The sequence below is a fragment of the Dendrobium catenatum genome, unplaced genomic scaffold, assembly GCF_001605985.2.
Source record: "Dendrobium catenatum unplaced genomic scaffold, ASM160598v2 original_scaffold_235402, whole genome shotgun sequence".
Classification (NCBI taxonomy): domain Eukaryota; kingdom Viridiplantae; phylum Streptophyta; class Magnoliopsida; order Asparagales; family Orchidaceae; genus Dendrobium; species Dendrobium catenatum.
Window position 1 is genome coordinate 539,773 of NW_021553810.1, and position 23,682 is coordinate 563,454.

General features: G+C 39.8%; 2 protein-coding genes across 4 annotated transcripts in view; both read left to right on the top strand.

The window, feature by feature from the left end:
• The window catches only part of LOC110103089 (peptidyl-prolyl cis-trans isomerase CYP71), a 52,566-nt gene extending 34,608 nt beyond the window's left edge, over positions 1-17,958 (top strand). For both annotated transcript variants that reach the window (XM_020831654.2, XM_028692587.1), the window contains 5 exons: positions 3,548-3,765; positions 3,948-4,080; positions 4,276-4,499; positions 17,379-17,532; positions 17,644-17,958. In XM_020831654.2, the coding sequence (XP_020687313.1) occupies positions 3,548-3,765; positions 3,948-4,080; positions 4,276-4,499; positions 17,379-17,532; positions 17,644-17,727 (813 nt within the window). In that variant the 3' untranslated portion in view covers positions 17,728-17,958. The remainder of the gene's footprint in view (positions 1-3,547; positions 3,766-3,947; positions 4,081-4,275; positions 4,500-17,378; positions 17,533-17,643) is intronic.
• A 2,455-nt stretch (positions 17,959-20,413) lies between these two features.
• LOC110103083 (monodehydroascorbate reductase 3, cytosolic-like) lies at positions 20,414-22,987 on the top strand. 2 transcript variants are annotated; one of them, XM_020831643.2, is made up of 4 exons: positions 20,414-20,501; positions 20,588-20,732; positions 20,942-21,013; positions 21,593-22,987. In XM_020831643.2, exons 2-4 carry the CDS (start codon positions 20,682-20,684, stop codon positions 21,698-21,700), a joined length of 231 nt encoding a protein of 76 aa, XP_020687302.1. In that variant the 5' UTR covers positions 20,414-20,501; positions 20,588-20,681; the 3' UTR covers positions 21,701-22,987. The 2 variants fall into 2 exon arrangements, with proteins under 2 accessions (XP_020687302.1, XP_028548421.1); XM_028692588.1 differs by lacking the exon at positions 20,414-20,501 and having other exon boundaries at positions 20,522-20,732.
• Positions 22,988-23,682: the final 695 nt, after the last annotated feature.

Sequence of the window (23,682 nt, forward strand, 5' to 3'; positions counted from 1 at the left end):
GTACCTTTTTGGATATTAATGAGCTACTAAACTTCAGCTCAAGCAACTTAGAGAATCAGCTCAAAACCAAATGCTCCAAAACAGCCAACCCGAGAACCATCAGTAGCCAGGGACCAATCGAGCCAGCAAACCAAAGGTTTACCAAGCCATATGCACTACCTACCATGATCATTGGATGCTTTCCCATCATTGGATAGCTAAAAAAGAAAATAAAATAAAATAGAAAACATAATATAGTAATGTTCAAACAAAATAAAAAGTACAGAATTCTTTATTTCATCAATTTGTCTCTTCTCCTTCCCCTTGTCTATTCGTTTCCCGTGGATGGCTCTTGGTTTTCTGTGCTTGGGCTCCTTGGTTTCCCCGGTTGGCTGCTGGTTTTCCGTGTTGGGTGGCCTTTCCAGTGCCTTGGTGCTTCGATTCCGTGCGGGCCTCCTAGGTTCTTGCGGCTACCTCTTCGGGTTCCGCCTGGGCTGTTTTTCCATGGCTGATTGGGGGGGGGGGGGTTTTCCGTGGCTTGTGTTGCTTTGTTTACTGTGCATTTTTGGGAAATGTTGAAGTGGCTGATGGCTTTTCATTTCTCTAAATCTATATAGCTTTTTAATTAATGTTTTATGGCTGTTTGTATTCCCCTCTCATGTCTATAAATAGTAGATGTATTGGGCTGTTTTAGAGTGTGAAAAAATGTGATTTTTGCAAAGAAACCTGAGGGTTTTTAGAAAAGCTTGTGAGCTTTGTCCTCTTCTTATTCTTCTATCTCTTGGGGAGACTTGCGAATTCTTTCCACCCTTCTTCTCGGCTTCTAACCTCTTTCGTCTCTCCGCAAGTGCCATTCCATCTGTATCTTTCTTCTAAACATTTGACAAGAAGTTTTAGGAAAGTTATTGTTTTTATTGTGTTGTTTGTTTGTGTCCAAGTTTGTAATAGGTTATTATAATATGAAAGTTGTTTTTTTTAGTTCAATTGTCATATTTAGTGTCTTTTTGGCAATTCATGTCATTTTCTATTTCTTAGAAAAGTGGTCTTTTTGTGATAAAAAATTTGGGTCCCTCTCCCAAATTTTTGATTGCATTAATTTGGTATCAGAGCAAGTTAGGAAGTCCTAGGTTTATGAGTTGGTTTGTCAAGTCAATCTTTGTGAGTCAGTTTGTCGTGTGTTATTGTTTGTGAGTCTAAGTTTTTTAGGTTGAGTCTTTATTTGAGTCAAGATTATTGTTGAGTCTTTCTTTTAAAAAAATGGAAAAAGACAAAAAGATCGAAGAAAGCAAGCCAAATGAAATTGAAGACCCTTTTTCAATGGATTGATGGATTCCATCAAAATCATCAAATATTCTGCAGTATGAGCTGTACAAACTTTAATCATGGATGCACTTGTGTACAGAGAGGTACATGAAGAAGAAGCAACGTATACAGGATCAATTTCTAAAAGAACGAGAAAGATCCTGAAGAAATATGAAGAAAAGATTAAAGAACTAGATGCACCGCCTTCGCCTCCTCGGAAGAAATCAAAAGCTAACTCATCGGGAGATGAGTCCTCAAGAAGGGGAGTCTGATGTAGGCAAAGGGGGGTCAAATCAAACCCAAAAAAATTGGTTTTGACTTTCCTTGAGCTTGCTAGTTCAATAAATTTTAAGATGAAATTTAGCTCATTATTAGCCGGTTTTTAGTTCATTTATTGAACTAAAAGTTAGCTCATTATTAGCTAGGTTTTAGTTCATTTATTATCTTATTTATGTAGTTTTTTATTTATAGTTTTATCTCTTAAAATTATGAGTTTGTCCCTTGGGATTCCAAAATGGCTTTTGGATTTCCTATGTTGGCTGTTTTTCGTGCTTGGCTCCTTGGCTTCCTCGGTTGGCTGCTAGGTGGCCTTTCCCGTGCTTTGGTGCCTCGGTTCCGTGCGGGCCTCCTGGGTTCTTGCGGCTGCCTTTTCGGGTTCCGCCTGGGCTGTTTTCATATGGCTCATAGGGGGGCTTTTCCGTGGCTTGTGGTGCTTTGTTTCCTGTGCAGTTTTGGGAAATGTTGAAGTGGTTGTTGGCTTTTCATTTCCCTAAATCTATTTAGCTTTTTAATTAATGTTTTATGGCTGTTTGTATTCCCCTCTCATGTCTATAAATTGTAGATGTATTGGGCTGTTTTAGAAGGTGAAAAAAATGTGATTTTTGGAAAGAAACCTGAGGGTTTTTGGAAAAGCTTGCGAGCTTTGTCCACTTCTTCTTCTTCTATCTCTTGGGGAGACTTGCGAGTTCTTTCCACCATTCTTCTCGGCTTCTAACCTCTTTCGTCTCTCCGCAAGTGCCATTCCATATGTATCTTTCTTCTCAACAAATGAAAAGCTTCTTTAGGTGTTTGTTTTGAAGTCAAGTTTGTAAGAGTCTTTGTTTGTAAGTCAAGTTGTGGTTTATAGAATTTGTGTCTTTTAAGTATTTTTATGTCTTTATTTTGTTCCTAGAAGTAGTTATTTTTTGTGATAAAAAATTTGGGTCCCTCTCCCAAATTTTTTATTACATCACACCTCTAGCCACTTAAACCCTAGAACGAACTCAATTAACCTTTTCACGTTGCCAAGAACCTGTAAGTCCACCCTATAGTTGTTAACTAACCCTGAAACTGCACCTAAACCGTAGCCTTAACCCTTGTTGTCCTCTCCTACAGGCCACCTCTTTAACTCTAGCCAACCCCCACAATTGGCCAAATCCTTTTCCATGAGGAAATTTCAAACCTTAGGCCATTAATACCACCCCTCACCCTCCATAATCTAGAATCATCACTTGCCAATGCCACCTTCAAGTCCATAAAATCATCCACCTTCAAGTCCATAAAATCATCCCGTTCCAATCCTCCCACCACTATCACTGTAAGGCTGTTACATAACCCTTGACTTAGTTCATGAACGAAACTTTTAATTTAGGTAATGTCCACAATTTTCTCCTAGGATTGGTAGTTGTCGTAAGATGTTACATGAGGTAGTCTAAAACCAAAAGGGCAATAAAAGGTCATTTTATTTAGTACGGATGGAAGTCAAGCTCTTAAAACATGAGATGAGAATGAGTTAAAACTTGCATGTTCTACCTATATGCAAGGATTTTATGGTTGGGAGCAGGGAGAAAAGGTTCCCATGCAACCCTGATGTATCAAAGCATTAAGGTCGGTAGTAACTTAGACATTTTGAACACATGACTAATTGAAGGGAAGAACCAAAAGAGTTAGGCATTGATAAATTGATGGACTAATTGGATAATATGATAAATTTAAGACTATAATAGATACAGTGCATAGTTTGAGGACCATTTATTCATTTTATCTCTTTTTTATTGGCTAGAACTTCAATTTAGAATTTGAAAATAATATTGAACTTGATTTAGGCTGGATTTGAACTAGGAACCTCCTGGATTAGTTAAGCATTCCCATTACATAAGTTATAATTTATAACCATGTCATTTTAACATTTTTCATCCAAATTTTTTCTTCGTTTTAAGCATGCTCTTTTGTTATGTTTTCATTTATAATGACATTCCGTTATCCTTTTCTTTCCTCTTTACCGCAGATTGTGAATTTGCATACAAATAAAGTAGCTCGTATTCTTGGAAAGGTTGAGAATAATGATAGATTCTTACGGATTGCTTTGTACCAAGGCGACAAGAGCAGTAAGAAGATTCGGAAGATTCCTTCAGCGGCAGCAAATGTGAATGACACCAAAGAACCTTTAGTCGATCCTACTCTATTTTGTTGTGCTTTTAAAAAGCATCGGATTTATTTATTCAGGTATGCATTGTATCTATACATATATCTTGAATAAGTTACAGATACAGGTTTGTTCTGTCGGTTTTTCTTCTCAATTCTGTCCACTGAGTTATGCGTAGAGACCTCTTATATGTCATCATTCTAGCCGTATGTTAGCTCCCCTTAATCACTCAGGTTTGTATTATTTGTTTTGCTATTGTCAGTCGAAGAGAACCAGAGGAACCAGAAGATGCAACAAAAGGAAGAGATGTCTTCAACGAAAAGCCACCCCCTGAAGAACTTCTTGCTGTCTCTGATATTGGAAAAGCTGTCACTTCATCCCTTCCGGATTCAGTGGTAATATTTCTTGTATATTTATTTGACAATCCTCTTTCTAGTGGATACTTCAAATGTTTTGATAGTACTTTTACTAGCTCGAGAATTAACTTGATCTAGATATTTAATTGGATGCCTTGCATTTATTTCTGTACCGTATTGTATACAATTAGCAGTCCGAAACAGTTAGCCTAACCTCAATGTTTATATTGTCAGGTTTTGCATACATCTCTTGGTGATATTCACACCAGATTATATCCAGAAGAGTGTCCTAAGACCGTTGAGAATTTCACAACTCATTGTAGAAATGGCTATTATGATAATCTCATCTTCCACCGGGTAATTAAAGGATTCATGATTCAGACTGGTGATCCATTGGGAGATGGTACCGGTGGGCAGTCCATATGGGGTAGAGAATTTGAGGACGAATTTCACAAAAGGTAAACCTGCTACTTATGCTAGTCTCCGGATTCCAGTTTCATCGATTCATTTCTGCATGGACGTACTGATCTTTTCTGTTGATTACATTTATTGCGTTAGGTTTTAGGTGCATGCTACAGCATGAGAGCCAATTACACATTGCATGATCATGTGAATACTTATTACTCCATTAACTGGTTTAAATGCGCAGAGTTATTTGCCTTAATCAAGATTTTTAATTAGTTTAAGTCATATTGGGTGGTAGAAAAGTATACCAATCTTACACATATGCCTAGTCACTGATATCCAACAAAATAGATCATGATAAGATCTCATGGTAGTCCCCATGGCCATCTGTTTTGCGTGAGGGGATTGGCAATAAATATAATTATAATAATTTTTTTTAAATAATAAAATAAGTTGTAATAAAAAGATTTATATAAGGTATTATATATGAAAATTTATAGAAATAACTCCATAAATCTACTAAAATAGATTAAGTTCAAATTTATTAATTTTAACATAATTATCTAATTAATTATATTAAGAAAATTAATCTATCAAGCATAAATAACAAAATTTATTTAACTATTATGATAAGTGAAAGTTGCTACAATTATGAGCGATCAGGATCATAATAATGTATAATTTAAGCATATGATCACTTATTATGTACTTATTAGGGAGTTAATGCATAAATTATTAATTGGAAAATAAATCTAATAAATACAAATTCTCACATCGACAATCTGTCACATAATCATGTTTTCCAAAACATAACTAGGAATCCAACATGAGGTCTACATTTTTTCACTTACCTTGCTTACCCTTATCCATTAGCATCTTATCTTTAGAAGGAACTAATCATTACTTATCTGAAGGTTTTAATGCATAGATGTGAGTACACTCTGGTAGGCAGCTCAATATTTATGTATGCCTTCAAATAGCATCATGGCATAAAAGTAAAACGACCCATAAATAATGCATGGCAAAGCAAGTGTGTAAGAGTTTATAAGCACAAACGAATTCTATTTCCATTCGTTTTCTTTGTAGGCATGATGTATGGTTCAAGCAACTTCGTGAAATTTTGTAAACATGGTATAGGGTGTAATTTAATAGGTAAGGGAAAGCATGCCATATGGTGGTCCGACGGAGTAACGGCGTTAGGCGGTGGTCCGGTGGAACACAGGGCGTCAGGTGGTGGTCCAGTGGAGTAACGGCGTTAGAAGGTGGTCCGGTGGAGTACAGGACGTCAGGTGGTGGTCCGGTGGAGTAACGGCGTTAGGAGGTGGTCCGGTGGAGTATAGGACGTCAGGTGGTGGTCTGGCTGATTAACGGCGTTAGACAGTGGTGGAGCACAGGGCGTCAGACGGTGGTCCGGCAGTGGTCCGGCGAAACTCCGGCGGTGGTCGAGGAGGCTAGGAAGCAAGAGCGATCTCTGATCTCTCTCTTTTTTCCTTAGGCTCAGAGGTGTCTTTTTCATGAGGAGCGGGGGCTCTATTTATAGATTTTGAGAATGGCATGGCCCGTAAATAGGTGGAGGATCAAGGGTTAGTTGGGAGTGGTTTGAATGGACGGTCGATTTTGAATCCCTTGATCATGAACCATTCGATGGACGTTTAAATGTCTTAGTAATGTCAGAATTCAGTGATCTTGGGCTCGTTGGATTCGTCTCGTCGAGCCGCTCGATTTGAGTATAAGCTCGTCAAGTTTGGAAATCATTTGGTAATCCAAATTGTGGTTTGAACCTTCCACCAGCGCTTCGAGTCCTTTATTTGGACCCATTTGGGCTCGGATTGGGTCGAATTTGGTGTCATTGAATTTGTGTTTCCGAGACGCTTAGTTTGACTGTAAGTTTGCTGAAATTGGAGTTCGGATGGTCCCTGAATTAATTTTTGAAGTTTCCAATTTGATTTTGCATCAAGATTCGTGTCCAATTAAGATAATTTTTGGATGATGTATCAGATGCCTGTCTATTTTCGGACGTCGAAGCTTTAGTAGTCCGAAAATATGTATTGCAGCCGGTGGAAATTTTCTTGCATGATTTTTGAACTTGAATGTAGTCCGATCGTTGGCGTAGAGGTCCCGATACACTTCAAAAGTGTCAAAATTGAGTCTGGAACGTCGAAAAATGGTTCCGGTGACTCAAAAAATGTCCGATTTGACCTTTTCGGGCCCGAAATAGGGCCTGGAAATGGATCAGGATGGACTAGCCGCCGGCCGTCGCTGTTTGCGCGCTGGGCGCGTGAGTCGCGGCCTGCTAAGAAGTGGGAGAGAGGGAGAGTGTGAGAACTCCCTCTTTTTCCTATAAATAGGCCCCCCTAGACCTTATTTCTTGCACCTTCTCCTTCTCCTCTCTTCTCTCAGTAGAGGCCTTCCCCTGCCCCTTGGATAATTCCATTGTCCAATAGCAAGGTCCCTCTTTGCGACAAAGAGCTTTCTTCTTCTTCTCTTCTTCTCTCCTTCTCTCACTAGAGGCCTTCCTCTGCTCTCGGATAGTCGGTATCCACTGTCCAATAGCAGGGCCCCTCTTTGTGAGAAGGAAATTTCCCCCCTCTTGCCTCTCAGTGCTCTTGCTATACAGGAGGCTTTCCTTTGCCCTTGGACAGTTGGTATCCATTGTTCAACAGCAGAGCTCCTCCCTATACTGGAGTAATGTCGGGCGACCACTTTTCTTCTAGAGATTCTATGGTCAGGGGAAATCCTGTCGTCCCACCTGATGGCGGGCGGAGGCCTGACAAAGGAGCGACGACAGATGATCTGGCATCCACCGTTACCAGTGATTCTTTGATTATTTTTCATAAGAAGTTTCGCTTCCCCAATGATGTGGTTGCAGTGGCTCCTAAGAGATCTGATTGGGCTGGCGCCCCACCTCCCGGATATTTGACCATTTATGAGACTCATTTGCGATCAGGGCTGCGCTTTCCACTTCCTGCTGAGCTGATCGAGATTTTAATGCATTGTGGGGTGTCTATATCCCAATTTACATACAGGGGCATGTCGGTGACGATTGGGTTGATTGCACTTTTCAGGGATCGAGGGGCCATTCTAACACCTAAGCGTCTTTCCCGGATGGGCCGATTTACTAGCGACGCACAGGGGCGTATTACTTTTAGATCCAAATGGTTAGATATGCGGACCCGGGATCCGGCAAAGAGTTGGGCCAATGCATTTTTCTTCATGAAAAATGAATGGGGCCTAACAGAGAAGCGGGGGAAGTTGAGGGACCTGCCTGTCCCTTTGCATGTCGGAGAGGAAGATATAAAGAGGTTTCTCAAGGTCCCTGACGTCGAGCATCTTCTATATGATGTTCGTTATATGAATAAGTACACAGAAGAGGAGTTCCTGTTTAAGGTCGGGATGTCAGTCCAAGCCGGTAGATTAGATGTAAGGATGCTAAAACCGTCTTCCAAGATTCACGAACGTCCTGCCGTAGTTTCAAAGGCGGTAACTAAGAGACAGATGAGAGGTGAAAATCCCCAGGCTTCGAAGAAGAAAAAGTTGGAGGGGGTTGCGACGAGCAAGGCTGCACCTGTCTCTTCTCATTCCATAATTCATATTCCTGAGAATGTTTTGAGCCATCAGTGCATTGGGCATCGCAAAGCTGGTGATTTGGTACGTGATCTTCTCCTGACACCTTTTCTTCAAATTTCTTTTAAGATGACTTCTAATGTATTTTTCTTTCTTCTTTCAGTTGTCGCGACATAAGGAGCTTGAGGTCGAACTTACTAATGCTTTGAATCATTGGAACGACGAATTTGTGAAGGTCAAGTATCTTCACGGAGAGTTCAAGCGGAAGTACGATCTGAAGGCCAAAGAGGTGAAGGTGTTGGAAGAAGAATTGTGCGGGTGCAGGACTGAGTTGGAAAATATGGTGCACTCTGCTTCTCTCTAAAATCATCAGACAGATCAGCTTCAGATCGACCTAGTGGAGGCACAGTCGACGATTACCCAGCTCTCGAAAGATCAGAAATCATCTACAGAGAAGATAGCAGTGCTTGAAGCTGAGAATAAGAGGTCCCAGACTCTTATTACTGAAAAGAAAGCCGTTCTGACCAGCCTTGAATCTTCGAGAGTTATTGAAGATTTCAAGAAGTCTATAGCCTTCAAGATCGTCATTCAGGATCACGTCCAGGAGGCATGTGATTACATTTATGAAGTAGAGGTGAAGACTTTAGAGAAGCAGTGCATTACAGAAGGATTCATTCAGGCTTCTTGAAGGGGGTTCGTCTGGTGCAGCGAAAGATCGGAGTTGAGGTTGAGAGGCTGACACCTTGTCAGGCCTCTGATGACTTTTCTTCAGACTCTGATGGCGACGGGATAGAGAGCGAGTTGCAGATGGCCTTTGCCTTGGAGGCTGATGATGAGATAGTGGAGAAAGTAGATTTTTATCAGCTGTATTATTTTATCTTTCTTAATGCTTTCTTTATATTGGGTGTTTGTGTTGATATGTGATGTATACTTTGATTTAGTAGTTGATTGTTGATGTATTTATTAGTGAATATTATTTCAGTGTTCTTATTTCAACTTGAGTGAAATTTTTCTTTATGCTCTTTTAAGGTACTCGACCTGTCTGAGGTTTTTAATAAATGCGCTTCAATTTGTATGGAAGAGATTGAGAGAATCCATTAAGGATGTAAGACCTATCAAGGTTGTATGTCAGAGACTTTGCTCGATGACGTTAACCTGTGTGGAAGAGGTCGGGAGAATCCGCCAAGGATGTAGGACCTATCCGAGGTTATTTGCCAGAGCTTTGCTCGATGACGTTAACCTGTGTCGAAGAGGTCGGAAGAATCCACCAAAGATGTAGGACCTATACGAGGTTATTTGCCAGAGCTCTGCTCGATGACGTTAACCTGTGTGGAAGAGGTTGGGAGAATCCGCCAAGGATGTAGGACCTATCCGAGGTTATTTGTCAGAGCTTTGCTTAAAGATGTTAACCTGTGTGGAAGAGGTCCGGAGAATCCACCAAGGATGTAGGACCTATCCGAGGTTATTTGCCAGAGCTTTGCTCGAAGATGCTAACCTGTGTGGAAGAGGTCGGGAGAATCCACCAATGATGTAGGATCTATCCGAGGTTGTTTGTCAGAGCTCTGCTGCTCGAAGATGTTAACCTGTGTGGAAGAGGTCGGGAGAATCCACCATGGATGTAGGACCTATCCGAGGTTTTTTGCCAGAGCTTTGCTCGAAGACGTTAACCTGTGTGCAAGAGGTCAGGAGAATCCACCAATGATGTAGAACCTATCCGAGGTTGTTTGTCAGAGCTCTGCTCAATGACGTTAACCTGTATGAAAGAGGTCGGGAGAATCCACCAAGGATGTAGGACCTATCCGAGATTGTTTGTCAGAGCTCTGCTCGATGACGTTAACCTGTGTGGAAGAGGTCGGGAGAATCCACCAATGATGTAAGACCTATCCGAGGTAGTTTGCCAGAGCTCTGCTCGATGACGTTAACCTGTATGGAAGAGGTCGAGAGAATTCACCAAGAATGTAAGACTTATCCGAGGTTGTATGTCAGAGACTTTGCTCGATGACGTTAACCTGTATGGAAGAGGTCGGATCGAATCGTCCTGTGATTGATCATCTTGTGATTGAGATGTAATAAGGATTGCATACTTCAACTTGCGTGAATATATCAATATAATTTTATTTGAGGAAGACAATAATTCAACTCAACGAAAGAATACATTTTTGCTATATCAAACAAAGACACTTCCCTAAGATGACTTAGGGCTGAAGAAGTTACATACATCATAAACAAACATAGAGTCAATTGACTCTTACTAATGAAGATAGAAAACACACAATACTGAAGACATAATATTTAAAACAAGTAGCACTATTGTGCTCTATTGATAATACTTGCGGAGATTGTCAACATTCCAGGTTCGAGGAAGCATTTTTCCTTCAGCATCCTTCAATTTAAAAGTACCAGGCTTCACCATAGCTGCTACCAAGTATGGAACCTTCCAGAGGGGGGGAGAGTTTATTGCGTTGAGGGCCTTTTCCTGCTGCCTCAATGCTGCGTAAAACAAGATCTCCAATCGATATACGCCGTGGCTTCATTCTTCGATTATAGTGTCGGGTAACTCTCTGGTGGTAGGCAGCAACCTTAAGCATCGTCTCGTCTCTTGCTTATGGAAGAAGGTCTAGGTTGTGCCTGAGCTTTTCGTCGTTGGTGTTGAAGTCAAAAGTTTGAACTTTATGACTTGGGACTCCAATGTCGACGGGAATGATAGCCTCCGTGCCAAAGCAGAGGCTATATAGTGTTTCTCCTGTTGGAGTTCTTGCCGTAGTACGATAGGCCCAAAGGACATTTGGGAGCTCATCAGCCCATTGCCCCCCAGCCTTATCCAGCCGTGTTTTCATTTCCTTCAGAATAGTTCGATTAGTTACCTCAGTTTGTCCGTTAGTCTGAGGATGAGCCACTGTCGTGTGTACTAGTTGAATGTGAAGATCTGTACAAAATGTGGTGAAGACCCTTCCGGTGAATTGTGTTCCGTTATCGGTGATAACTTTCGCTGGAATGCCAAAGCGACATATTATGTTCTTCCATAGGAACTGTTTGGCATTAGCTTCAGTGATTTTTGCTAGAGGTTCTGCTTCTACCCACTTTGTGAAATAGTCCACAGCCAAGATGATGAACTTCCGCTGCCCCGTGGCTATAAGAAATGGTCCTACTATGTCAATTCCCCACTGGGCGAAAGGTCAGGGGCTCTGTAATGTTGAGATCTCTATGGCAGGTAGATGGGTAAGATTGACATGTAACTGGCAATTGTTACATTTTTGTACGAGCTCTAGCGCGTCCTGCTTCATTGTTTGCCAGTAAAATCCCTATCTCAGAACTTTTTAGGCTAACGCTCTTTCACTCATGTGTTCTCCACAAATGCCTGAATGTATTTCTCTGAGGGCATAATTTGACTATGAAGGAGAAAGACACTTGAGATAGGGTCCCGAGAAGACTCGTTTGTACAATTCTCCATTGACAATAGTAAAGTTTGCTGCCTGCCTCCGAAGTCGTGCTGCTAACGTTGGGTCTTCAGGAAGAACACCTTGTAAGAAAGCTAGAATGGGATCGATCCAAGATGTCTCCCTTGACCCGTCAATCGATTGTATGATCCATGGGCCTGGAATACTGGGAAGTGAATTTCTTCGATATACTTTCTTTTGAAAGTGTCACCGGTTATGGAGGTAGCTAGCTTGGAGAGAGCGCCTGCTCGTGCGTTTTGCTCTCGTAGAATATGAATGATCTCATATTTGTTTATACTAGCTAAGAGCAGCTTTACTTCCTCGCAATATAGGGCCAATTGAAGATTATGGATGTCAAACTCTCGTTTGACCTGTGAGGCGATTAATTGTGAACCAGTGTAGATCACCAGGTTTTGCACTTCACAGTCGATCGCTAGTCTTAAACCGGCAATAAGAGATTCGTATTCTTCTACATTGTTTATTGCAGGGAATTTGAATCGGAGTCCGTATTCAAGAGCAACTTGTTGTGGAGAGATTAACAAAACTCATGCCCCGACGCCAGAGACTCCAGAGGCTCCATCAACATACAACGTCCAGCCCGGGGGAGTGGGAGAAGCACTTAGTTAATCTTCAGACATCGAGATGGTACATTCTACCACAAAATCTTCAAGTGCTTGTGATTTGATATCGGGTCTAGGTAGATAATGAATGTCGAACTCTCCCAGTTCTACAGACTACTTGATGAGTCTGCCAGAGGCTTCTGGCTTTGTAGAATGTTTTTTAGCGGCAAATTCGTGTAGACTCCGATTGTATGTGCTTGAAAATAAGGGTGTAGTTTTTTGGCTGAGTATACTAACGTCAAAGCTGTCTTATCTGTTGAGGGATAACGTCCTTCTGTTTCGGATAAGATTTTGCTGACATAATAGATGGGATGTTGTATGACGTTCTCCTCCCGGACGAAGACTGAACTGATTGCTTGGGGAAATAGCCAAGTATAGATATAATCTTTCACTCGGAATTGGCTTTGAGAGTAGCGGAGGTGAGGCTAGATAGGTTCTGAGCTGCTCGAAGGCCTCCTGACACTCATCAGTCTATTGAAATCCTGAGCTACGAGCACTTCTAAGGATTTTGAAGAATGGTAGATATCTATCTCCTGAGCGAGCTAAGAAGCGAGAGAGTGCTGCAATTCTTTCATTTAATCTCTGGACATCCTTGATGTTTTTGGGAGGCACCATATCCCTTAGAGCCTCAATTCCTCGGTGGGTAACCATAAAACCCAAAAATTTTCCTGAGGCTACTCCAGATGCACATTTGGAGGGGTCGATGCGCATGTTGTAAGATCGAAGGAGACAGAAACATTGCTCCAAATCAGAAATATGCTGAGAGGTTTTAAGACTTTTCACCAGCATATCGTCTACATAGACCTCCATTGTATGCTCTATAAGGTTTTTAAACACCTTCTTCATGAGGGGCTGATATGTGGCTCCTGCATTCTTCAATTCGAATGGCATAACCTGGTTGCAGTACAGTCCTCTGTATGTTTGAAAGGCAGTTGCTTCCTCGTCTACAGGGTTCATTCTTATTTGATTGTAGCCTGAGTAGGCATCCATGAAGCTCAGCATTTGATGACTGGACGTGGCATCAACAAGTTGGTCGATTTAAGGGAGCAGAAAGCAGTCTTTCGGACAGGCCGTATTGAGGTCTGTGTAATCAACACACATCCTCCAAGCTCCATTAATCTTCTTTACCATCACTACATTCGTCAGCCATGTGGGATAGTGCACTTCTCTGATGAATCCAGCCTCTAAGAGCTTGTCGACTTCTTTCTCGATGGCTTGTTGACGTTCTGGTGCAAAATTTCGCTTTTTCTGAATAACCGATTTGAACGTTGGGTTTGCATTCAGGAGTGTACAATTACTCCAGGGCTGATTCCGGGCATAACTGCCGGACTCCAGGCAAAGACATCTTGATTTCTTCGTAAGAACTATACGTATTATGTCTTTTCTTCTTCTAAGAGTAACGATCCGATCTGTATTATCCTTGAAGGATGCTTATCGGATAGGGATATACAAGCAAGTTCTTCGACGGGGGAGGCCTTCTGAGGAATGTCCTCATTTCGTAGATCAAAGTCTTCAATGCTTAAGGTAATTGATGGGCGTGATTGAGCTTGTCGAAGATAGCAGGATTGTGCCTCTTGTTGATCTCCTCGTACTACGCCAGTTTCGAGGGGGTGAGAAATTTCAGTTTGAAATGTGGGATCGAAGCAACGATCCCGAAGATTGACTGTAATGACCTTCCAAAGATAGCATTGTATGCTGACTTTGACTTTACGACAATAAACTGAATGGAGTGTATAGCTCGTCAGGGGAATTCTCCCAGTACAACGGGAAGGCTTATCATACCTTTTACTCGTATAGGTCGATTATCAAATCCATATAGTGGACCTGCAGCGGGCTGGAGCTTTTCTCGAGCGAGGATCATGTTGAGGAATGTGGAGTAGAATAGAACATCTACGGAGCTTCCATTGTCGATCAAGATCCTTTTGACTTTATAGCACGGGTCACCGATTCCTGCACTTATTACGAGTGAGTCTTGATGAGGGGTCTTTATTCCCTCTAAGTCAGAGTCATCGAAGGCAATGGAATGATCGGCATGAGATTTCTTTGGCGTTGATTCTTCGGTGACTGCAATCAGGATTTGACTTGGCATTATAGGCCCTCTAGCAATAGTTTCAATTTCACCAACTATTTGTCGATTGTTAGTCGATTGTCTTTGTTGTTGATTCTGCCCCCTAGTCGGAGCATCCTCATCTCGTGCTGGTGGATTCTTGATAAATTGTCGAAGATATCCTTGTCGGATCAGTCTTTCGATTTCTTCCTTGAGCTGTCTGCATGCTTCGGTAGTATGCCCACGGCTTCTGTGGAAGTGGCAATATTGCTCCTGGTTTTCAATGTTGGGCTTCAAAGGAGGTGGTCATTTTACGCTCTCCTGGTCTCTGATGGCCATCAACACATTTGCTCTGGATACATTATGTTGTGTGTACTCCTCTTGGCGAGGCTCTTATCTTTGTTGTGAGGGCCGAGGAGGAAGATTATAGTTCCCTTGCTTCTTCCGCTGTGATGATGGATTCTCCGTTCCTGGTGTACTTTTTCGTTTCCCGGTTGTTTGTTCAAACTGCTTCCTGTGAGCGTTAATGGCTTCGTCGGCAAAGATTTAGGCTTCTACTTGATGGATCAGGTTCGTATATGAATGGACTGTATCTCGCATGAGTGCTGAGTAGAAGGGACCAGGACGAAGCCCTCCGAGGAATACACCTCTAAGTAACTCAGGATCTACCCCTGGAATTTGCCTGGCCTCAGTAGAAAATCTTTGAAAGTACTCTTTGAGGGACTCATTTTTATTATGGAGAATTTCTGAGAGGTGGGAAGAGTCTTTGACCATCCTCCTATTGGCAACAAAATGTTCGACAAATATTTTGGTTAATTTGACGAACATTGGGATAGATCCGGCGGGGAGTGAGTAGAACCATGTTCGAGCTTGCCCTTTAAGGGTAGCTGGGAAGACTTTGCATAAAAGTGCATTAGAGGCTTATTGGATGTGCATTATGGTTCTATAGTGATCAATATGTTCGTACGGGTCAGATGTCCCGTCGTATGAATCGATGTTCGGCAGTTTGAATCTTGCTGGAATAGGGTGTTGAAGGATGGGTTCAGTCAGGGGTGATGACTCCTGAAAATCTCTATAACGAAGAGATTGTCTTATATTTCCAATGGGGAACTCTTCTCGGACTAGTCTTCGTAATTCATACCGTAGGGCATTACGGGGAAGTTCAGCGATGTGCCGCCTAGCTAAGTCTTCGGGGGCATCCGGAGGAACGTGATGATGGCGGCCTGTTCGCGAAGGATGTGTAGAGCTTGCTGTGTCAGCAAGTTCATTTTCTGGATGTGTTGGAGGGCGCATTCTTGACGGTGGAAGGGGAACTTCGACATGAAGAACATCTTCAAATTCCGGTGGGTCTTGAGGAAGAGGTATATCTTCTCAAGGTGCTAGTGTCGGTCTTCGAGTCTCTCGTAGGAGTTGAAAAATCTTATTCTGCGAGTCCTCCATCTTTTTGATACGATCTTCCAGGGATGGTCCTGAAGTTCCTTCTCCAGCAGGGTTTCGACCGCCGGGGTGAAAAGATCAGATGCCTGACGTCCTTGATTCAGGGACTGATTCCGAGATTGATGTGAATTAGAGCGGGAGGCTCCTAGGATGCGATTACTATGCCTGTTGACCATGGCGGTGATGCTTCAGAATAGTGGGATTATCGTTTCCCACAAACGGCGCCAAACTGTTGCGGACTAGAATATACGCGGCGATAGAGTTAAAATTCTGCGTCTTAGCGTTGCACGAATATTCAGTTCACACACAGGGAACACAGGATTTTTAACCTGGAAAACCCTTAAAAGGGGAAAAACCACGGGGCCTAGCCCAGTTGAAAAGATTTTACTAGAAATTGAATTGGTTACAATGGGCTGACTCGCTTCTGAGAGCGATCAGATTACAAATAACAATTGTACAATAGAAGTTCAAATGTCAGATAATGATCTGGCAAGACTTTGAGCTTTAGATGAATATCTGGCAGAACTCCGGGCCTTAGATGAAGGTCAGGCATAACTACGGACCCTAGATGAAGATCTGGCAAAGATGAGAGTCTTCAACGATGGCCTGGCAGAAATGAGAGCTTTTAGTGAAGAACTGGCGGAGCACAGAACGTCAGGTGGTGGTCCGGCGGAGTGACGGCGTTAGGCGGTGATTCGATGGAGCACAGGGCGTCAGGTGGTGGTTCGACAGAGTAACGGCGTTAGGAGGTGGTCCGATGGAGTACAGGACGTCAGGTGGTGGTCCGGCGGAGTAACGACGTTAGGTGGTGGTCTGGTGGAGTATAGGACGTCAGGTGGTGGTCCGACGGAGTAACGGCTTTAGGAAGTGGTGCGGTGGAGTATAGGACATCAAGTGGTGGTCCGGCGGAATAACGGCGTTAGACGGTGGTGGAGCACAGGGTGTCAGGTGGTGGTCCGGCGGTGGTCCGGCGAAACTCCGGCGGTGGTCGAGGAGGCTAGGAAGCAAGAGCGATCTCTGATCTCTCTCTTTTTTCCTTAGGCTCAGAGGTGTTTTTTTCATGAGGAGAGGGGGCTCTATTTATAGATTTTGGGAATGACATGGCCCGTAAATAGGTGGAGGATCAAGGGTTAGTTGGGAGTGGTTTGAATGGACGGTCGATTTTGAATCCCTTGATCATGAACCGTTCGATGGACGTTTAAATGTCGTAGTAATGTCGGAATTCAGTGATCTTGGGCTCGTTGGATTCGTCTCGTCGAGCCGCTCGATTCGAGTATAAGCTTGTCAAGTTTGGAAATCGTTTGGTAATCCAAATTGTGGTTTGAACCTTCCAACAACGCTTCGAGTCCTTGATTTGGACCCATTTGGGCTCGGATTGGGTCGAATTTAGTGTCGTTGAATTTGTGTTTCCGAGACGCTCAGTTTGACTGTAAGTTTGCTGAAATCGGAGTTCGGATGGTCTCTGAATTAATTTTTTAAGTTTCCAATTTGATTTTGCATCAAGATTCGTGTCCAATTAAAATAATTTTTGGATGATGTATCAATTCTATTGCAGCATTTTCAATGTATTTTTAGCGTCCTTGTTGTAAATGATGAAACGTTGCATGGTAAGATGTTGAGATCTATGAATGTAGAAGAAAAGTTAATTGACATGGAGTTTAAAAATTTTTAAATCCCTAGTAAAGTTTCCATCCAAAAGGAAAGTAGTACTCTCTTGAAGCTAAATTCTTTTTTTTTTCTTTCACTAGTGTTTTTTTTTTATGTATTTGTTTAACTAGTGTAAGAAATAGCTTGAACTTGATTTATATGTTTTCTTCACTGTTGCAGCTTAAGACATGACAGACCTTTCACTCTTTCTATGGCTAATGCTGGGCCAAATACAAATGGATCCCAATTTTTTATCACCACTGTGGCCACTCCATGGCTGGATAATAAGCACACTGTTTTTGGCAGAGTTGTTAAAGGGATGGATGTGGTGCAGGTAGTATTTTATCTGAATAAGGCTTAGGAGAAATTTTGGGTTTATGATATTCTTAACTAAATTTAGTCATGATTGATTTTAAAATGTGTTTATTCTCTTGCAAACTTGCAGGCTATAGAGAAGGTCAAAACTGATAGGAATGACAAGCCATATCAGGATGTAAAGATTGTCAATGTTACTGTTCCCAAGTCTTAGAAGATATATTGGTGATAATTGTGACCTTTTTTCTCATTTTTCCTTTGATCACCATATTTCAAATATTATAAAAATCTTGTAGAATTTGGGATTTGAAACAAACATTAATTTGTCTTTAAGTTTGAGAAGATGCGTGTGGCTAGCTAATTTTCCCAGTTGTAAATTATTAGAACACATGACTTTGTTACTGCAATTTTTTTTTCCTACAAATGGCTGAGGTTTTCTTTCTCAGGTTTTATTTTGGACATTTGCATGCATAATATTTTACATTTCTCTATTTAATATTTATTATCGATTAATGTAACAGGGCATCTCCAACCGAAAAACTCATTTTCCACTTAAAAATGCAATAACTCGAACTCCAATCGAATTCTATATCATAACATAAAAAATATTCCGGTATATTCTTTCTCTAACAAAAAAAAAAAAAGTGCGTGATCTAATATTGACGTTGTACTGTTCACACTGTGAGAATGATGCAGGTTTTGTTGTTCGGGTGGAGCAGCTCATGGACAGCAAAAACTATTTTGGACATAAGGTCAAATAAGGCAAATTCATATACACATTGCATATACAACTCAACTTAGTATGTTGGTTGGAAGCTTAGGTTACCAATTAAGAGGCATTTTTATTTTATAAAAAGACCTCTTAATTGGTAGCCTAAGCTTTCAACCAACATACTAAGATTTTATTTGGGACGGCTTTCTTAAAATAATTTTCTAGTAAAATATTAAAATTTATATACTAGAAAACCGCTTTAAAAAATAATAAGAAAATGTTCTCAAATAAAGCCTAAGGTGAGCTGAGCTGTGTAGGAAAGTAATACTAATATATATGCAAACATATTTTTATTATTGGCGATTCGTTATTCTGATTGGTGAATGGTGACCGGATAAAGCAGAAGATTGTGCTTTGTTTGGTAATTGATGCTATTCCTTTATGCTTTTGCTGTTTTGCGTAACAACTAAAAGCGATTGAAATATTCGATTATAAACTGTGTATAAATATTCTCAATGAAGTGTTCGGATATAAAGAATTTAGCAATTATGAATTTTATTTTAAGATTAGTATAATAGAAAGTTTTAATACATAGTGCTAATTTAAAAATAAATGGAATAGGTTCTAAGCCTATCTTCATAAAAAAGGGATTGATTAATTTGGTACTTGTAAATTTATTTAAATTTGTAAGATAAGATGTTCTAATTAATTATTCATTAAAATAAAGATCCTAATTAATTCTTTTTTTTATTAATAATTAGGTGACTAATTTATTTGCCAATTGTAAACTATAAGAGTATTAATTTTCAATGATTAGCTTTACATTAATTAATTATTCTCATTAATTATATATTAAGTAATAACCATGGTAATAAAAGAGCTTGATTAATTATTTGTTATTATATTAAGTTAATTTTATAATATTAATTTTAGTGTTTTCTTAATGAAATAATAGCACGGATGTATTTAGGAACCACCACAATGCCCTATAGGCAGAGATTTCAAATCTGATTTAGTTATAATATGTTTTATTTTGCGTATTACTGCATAATACAAAAATTCATATCCAATTATATATTATTGGACAAATATCTCTCCTATATATTTCTTTGAGGAAAATGTGTAGGAAAATTGATTTTGAATGAAATTGCCCACATTGTGGGATGACCTCTTGTAGTTGGTGGATGCTTATTGAAGTTGTAGCCCTCTAAAATTTATTCAAATTTAAACTTGGGTTTAAACCAATTTTGAATCTTGATTTGAACCTAGCTCAAATAGTCATCCAAATTTGGTATGAAATAGGTTTGAAAAGCTATCTTAACTCAAAGGTTGCTGTTAGAATCAATTATTTAAAGTACCAATATGTTGATCAAATTAGTCTCTCTCAATAGTCGTTCGAACTTGATCCGAACACATTCATGATTTGCTATTCAAATCAATTGTTTAATAATTAATATAATGATTTGTTGATCAAATTAGTCCCTCATCGCAGCTCATCTTTTCCTTAACATGTCCTTAATCATGTTGATGCCTTCCCCAATGAATTATATCATGAACATCCTCTTCTCTAGCACACATTACTGGTCCCATCATTACCTTCCCTCTTCCCACCGCAAGAGATGAACCAAATTCAAAAGACTTTTAAGTTTAATAATGAGTTTATTAATATAAGATTTTATATCTCATTTGAGTTTAATTTATCCAAGTACTTCTCCGACTTATTTCTAAAAAAAAATCATGTAACACGAGACATATATAGTCAAAGGTTTCTTTTTACATGATATGTATGGTTTGTTCGATTGCAAATAATACTAATATAAAATAAAGCAAATGCGAAATAATATTGGTATAAGATAAAACAAATGCAAGAATTTTGAATTTCTCAATGCGGTTGAATGACAAGCAATATGTGTTTATAATTCTCGATCAAGTTTATTTTCAATGTATTATGTCCAAATTAGATGAATTTTTAGAACACTTCGTATGAATCATTATCGACCACAACTCACCACCATTGGAGTTGACTGTTCAAATGCTCCCTATCTCTTATTTTGCTATCAAATTTTATATTTAATCAATTTTATTTTAAATCAAATATAAAAAAAATAATATTATATATTTTTAATATAATCATACAAGTAGCTTAGTATATTATATTTATTTTATACTATAATTTTTTCAGGTGCAGCAAAAATGAAAAAAAAGCTCTTATATTAAATAGATTTAAAAAAAAAAAAAAATCACGCCACAGTGAAAAGCTGAGGTGATCAGTTCTCGTAAGCCCCCATTCCCTCCCAATACAACTTCTCTCATCCATAAATAGAGCAGAATCACAACTCTTACTTCCATTTTTTTTTTGTAGAATTCAGGTAGAAAAAAAGAGAATAAAGCTGGGTCAGCTACTCTCTTGCTCTAGATTTCAATCCCATAAAGCTGATTCCATTGCCAGCCAATCCATGGCGGGGAAGCACTTCAAGTACGTCATCCTCGGCGGCGGTGTAGCGGCAGTAAGTTAATGCATTTGTTTTATTTTGTTTCATCTCTTTCGGCGACCTTTTCCGGTTATATTGGTTTTTTCTTTTTTCTTCAGATTGAAGCAATTTTCTTCTGTTGCGCTTGTGTTTTCCACTTTAGATTTAGCTTTTTATGTATGTGTTTATATATCAAGTAAATAATCTCTCTTTTTGGTTAATTCTTTTTTTTTTTTTTAACACAGGGTTATGCCGCCAGGGAATTCGTAAAACAAGGTCTTAAGCCAGGAGAACTAGCGATCATCTCGAAGGAGGCGGTATGCCTTGATAAAATTTCCAATAATTTTTAGGGCTGTTCTTGTACTATTGTAAATACTGGATTGTTATTGGCTACGAGTACACTTTGAAGTCTAGGATTTAGTGAATCCTGTAAATTCAGATTTAGTAAATTTTGAGAGTATCAAAACCTTAAGAAATGTTCGGCATTATCAATATTAAATTTTGTTAGAATCTATAACACTATTTGGTTGTTTGTTTTAGGATTTAAGATCTGAGAGAGTGAGAAATCCTTAAATCATGTAAATGATGGGATTTAACAAATTTTGGATTTAATTAATAACAGGGTTAAAAAAGGGATTTATCATAGTAGCAGGATTTAAAATCCCAAAAGAACAGGTTGGCTGGATTTTTAGGCTAAAACTTGCTTAAATCCTGCCTAAAAAGGGTATATTTAGATAGCTACAGTTTACTAGTTTAGATTAGCAAGCTTTTACGATGGAGGTTCTGCAAGGTATCTTGCTCCTGTTTAAAATTTTTCTTTTACTTGTACTTTAGAAGTTGTCTCTCGTCATGTTGCAAGGTTTAGGTATTTATTGTATTCGGTATTAACTTTTCAGGTGGCTCCCTACGAACGACCAGCACTTAGCAAGGCGTATCTTTTTCCTCAAGGTACATTGCACAAATTCTTAAATAAAAAACCAGATGATGTTATTCAAGCATCATGACCTAATCTATTCTTGAATCATAGAAGTCATGAGGATAGAATTTTAGTTCATGATTATCCACACGTTCATTTAGGATTATACCTTAATAATTTATAGCCCATGATTACTTGCTCATTCTTAGCAAGCATGTCTGTAGTTGAAATCTATTATGCCTAATGATGTGAAATATAATTATTTTGGCCTAAAGAGTGTTTGGAAGAGATGCTAAAATTCATTTAAATATCATAATATTCAAAATTAAGTAAAGTTAAGTAATTCAACTGAACGCTAAAAGAATATGGATGCTATTTGGTTAAAGGAAGGACAAGATTTACCTACATATCCAGCTCTCTTGAAAAACAGCTCAAGCTTAGTGCAAATAGCAGTGGACTGCAAACTAAAATCCTCTTTTATGTTTGCATGACAATATTTATAATTATTAATGGGGTAGGAGGGGCGGCTTTGCCCATTTCATTAACTATAATGGTAAAATTATAAGTGAGATGCTATAGTCACAACCCTAAAGGGAGCAAATAATGCAAAATGTTAGACTCAAAATACAAAAGATTTAACCAAATGAAGGATCTACGAGTCATGTTGAACCATCATCCACGGTGGCTTGTTGACCTCTAATTGCTGATCATCCACTCACTATCCACGTTAACCTCAAACCGCTCCCCACGATCTCTCACGACACAAAACTCTCGCTCGTCCCATTCGCATTTTACTCACATAGAAACATAAGATGGAGGGGATTTGAAATTTACAGGCACAGACAACTTTCTCTTCCGATGCCGAGGCGTGCGGCTTGATCTCTAGCCTCTTGCACTCGTTGTCCTGACTTTAGCTTCCTGCACTCGCCGGCTCGACCTCCAGCCTCCTGCACCCGTCTGGCCCTCACTTGTGCTTCTCAGACCAATGCCCTAGCCGATGTCCGACTCCCTCCCTCTTTATGTTATATATATATATATATATATAAATGTTTAAAATTACATAATTGAGTATTGAAGCATTTTTCGTTCGTGAGGCTAGGCGTATGCCTCAAGGTATTTTGAGGCGTAAGCCTCAAAATAAAAAGATTGTGTAAACATAAAATGATAAATTTTGTATATATTTGTTGGCTCAAGAAAAATGGCACGAATGCATGAATCCCGCTTTTGCAGCCGTAGGATTCCACTTCTCTTAAGTCAGATTGAAATTAACCAGATTTCCCCTGAGGGTAGTATCAGGGTTTATAGATCTGGGGTTCTTACTTCCTATGAGCGCAAGCACTCATAGTTAATTACCCCTCTTACTATGTAAGAGAGAACTCTCGATTAAGGATGAAATAAATTTTAGTTAATTTTAGTCTCAATAGTAGGGGAAATGGAGTTTTAGTCTCAAATGGTGGGAAGATGGAGGTAAACCCGATCAGGATCCCATGGTTCCGTCGTCCCGGGTATACCGTAGATTTCAGTCTACCAACACGAACAATCATTGACCGTAGTGTCCAGGGAATCTGATTAGCAGCCATGGGTTGCTTCCTCTCAGGGATCCCGAGTAGACTGAAGTGGTTAGATGTGGATTTTAGTTTGATTTAATTTGGGTTGGGGCTTATGGCTTCCTTAGAAGTTGCCCGTTAATTTATTTAGTTTGGGGCTTATGGCTCCATTAGGAGTTGCCCGGATAGTTTGTTTAGTTTGGGGCTTACGGCTCCAATTAGGAGTTGCCCAAAGAATTTTGGTTGGATAGGTCTTATGGCTTCCTTAGAAGTTGCCTAACGGTGGGTCTTACGAACCTAGCCCTGTAAGCTAAGCGGCCCGAGTTGTGGGTCTTACAACCTAGTCCTTAAGACTAGGATGCCCGAGAATTTTAATTATTTGGTAGGACTTATGCTTCCCTTGGGAAGTAGCCTGAAAAACGAAGTCTTACACTTTATAATCCTTTTGACTAAGAAGCCCTAGGTTTGAATTTTGAATTGTTTAAGGTTTAGGATTATTGTTATTTATTTTGACAATTTTCCA

Coding starts and splice junctions, on each gene's coding strand:
- LOC110103083 (XM_020831643.2), top strand. CDS start 20,682: ATGGCGGGGAAGCACTTCAAGTACGTCATCCTCGGCGGCGGTGTAGCG. Junction 20,733..20,941: donor TCGGCGGCGGTGTAGCGGCA/GTAAGTTAATGC, acceptor TTTTTAACACAG/GGTTATGCCGCCAGGGAATT. Junction 21,014..21,592: donor CGATCATCTCGAAGGAGGCG/GTATGCCTTGAT, acceptor TTAACTTTTCAG/GTGGCTCCCTACGAACGACC.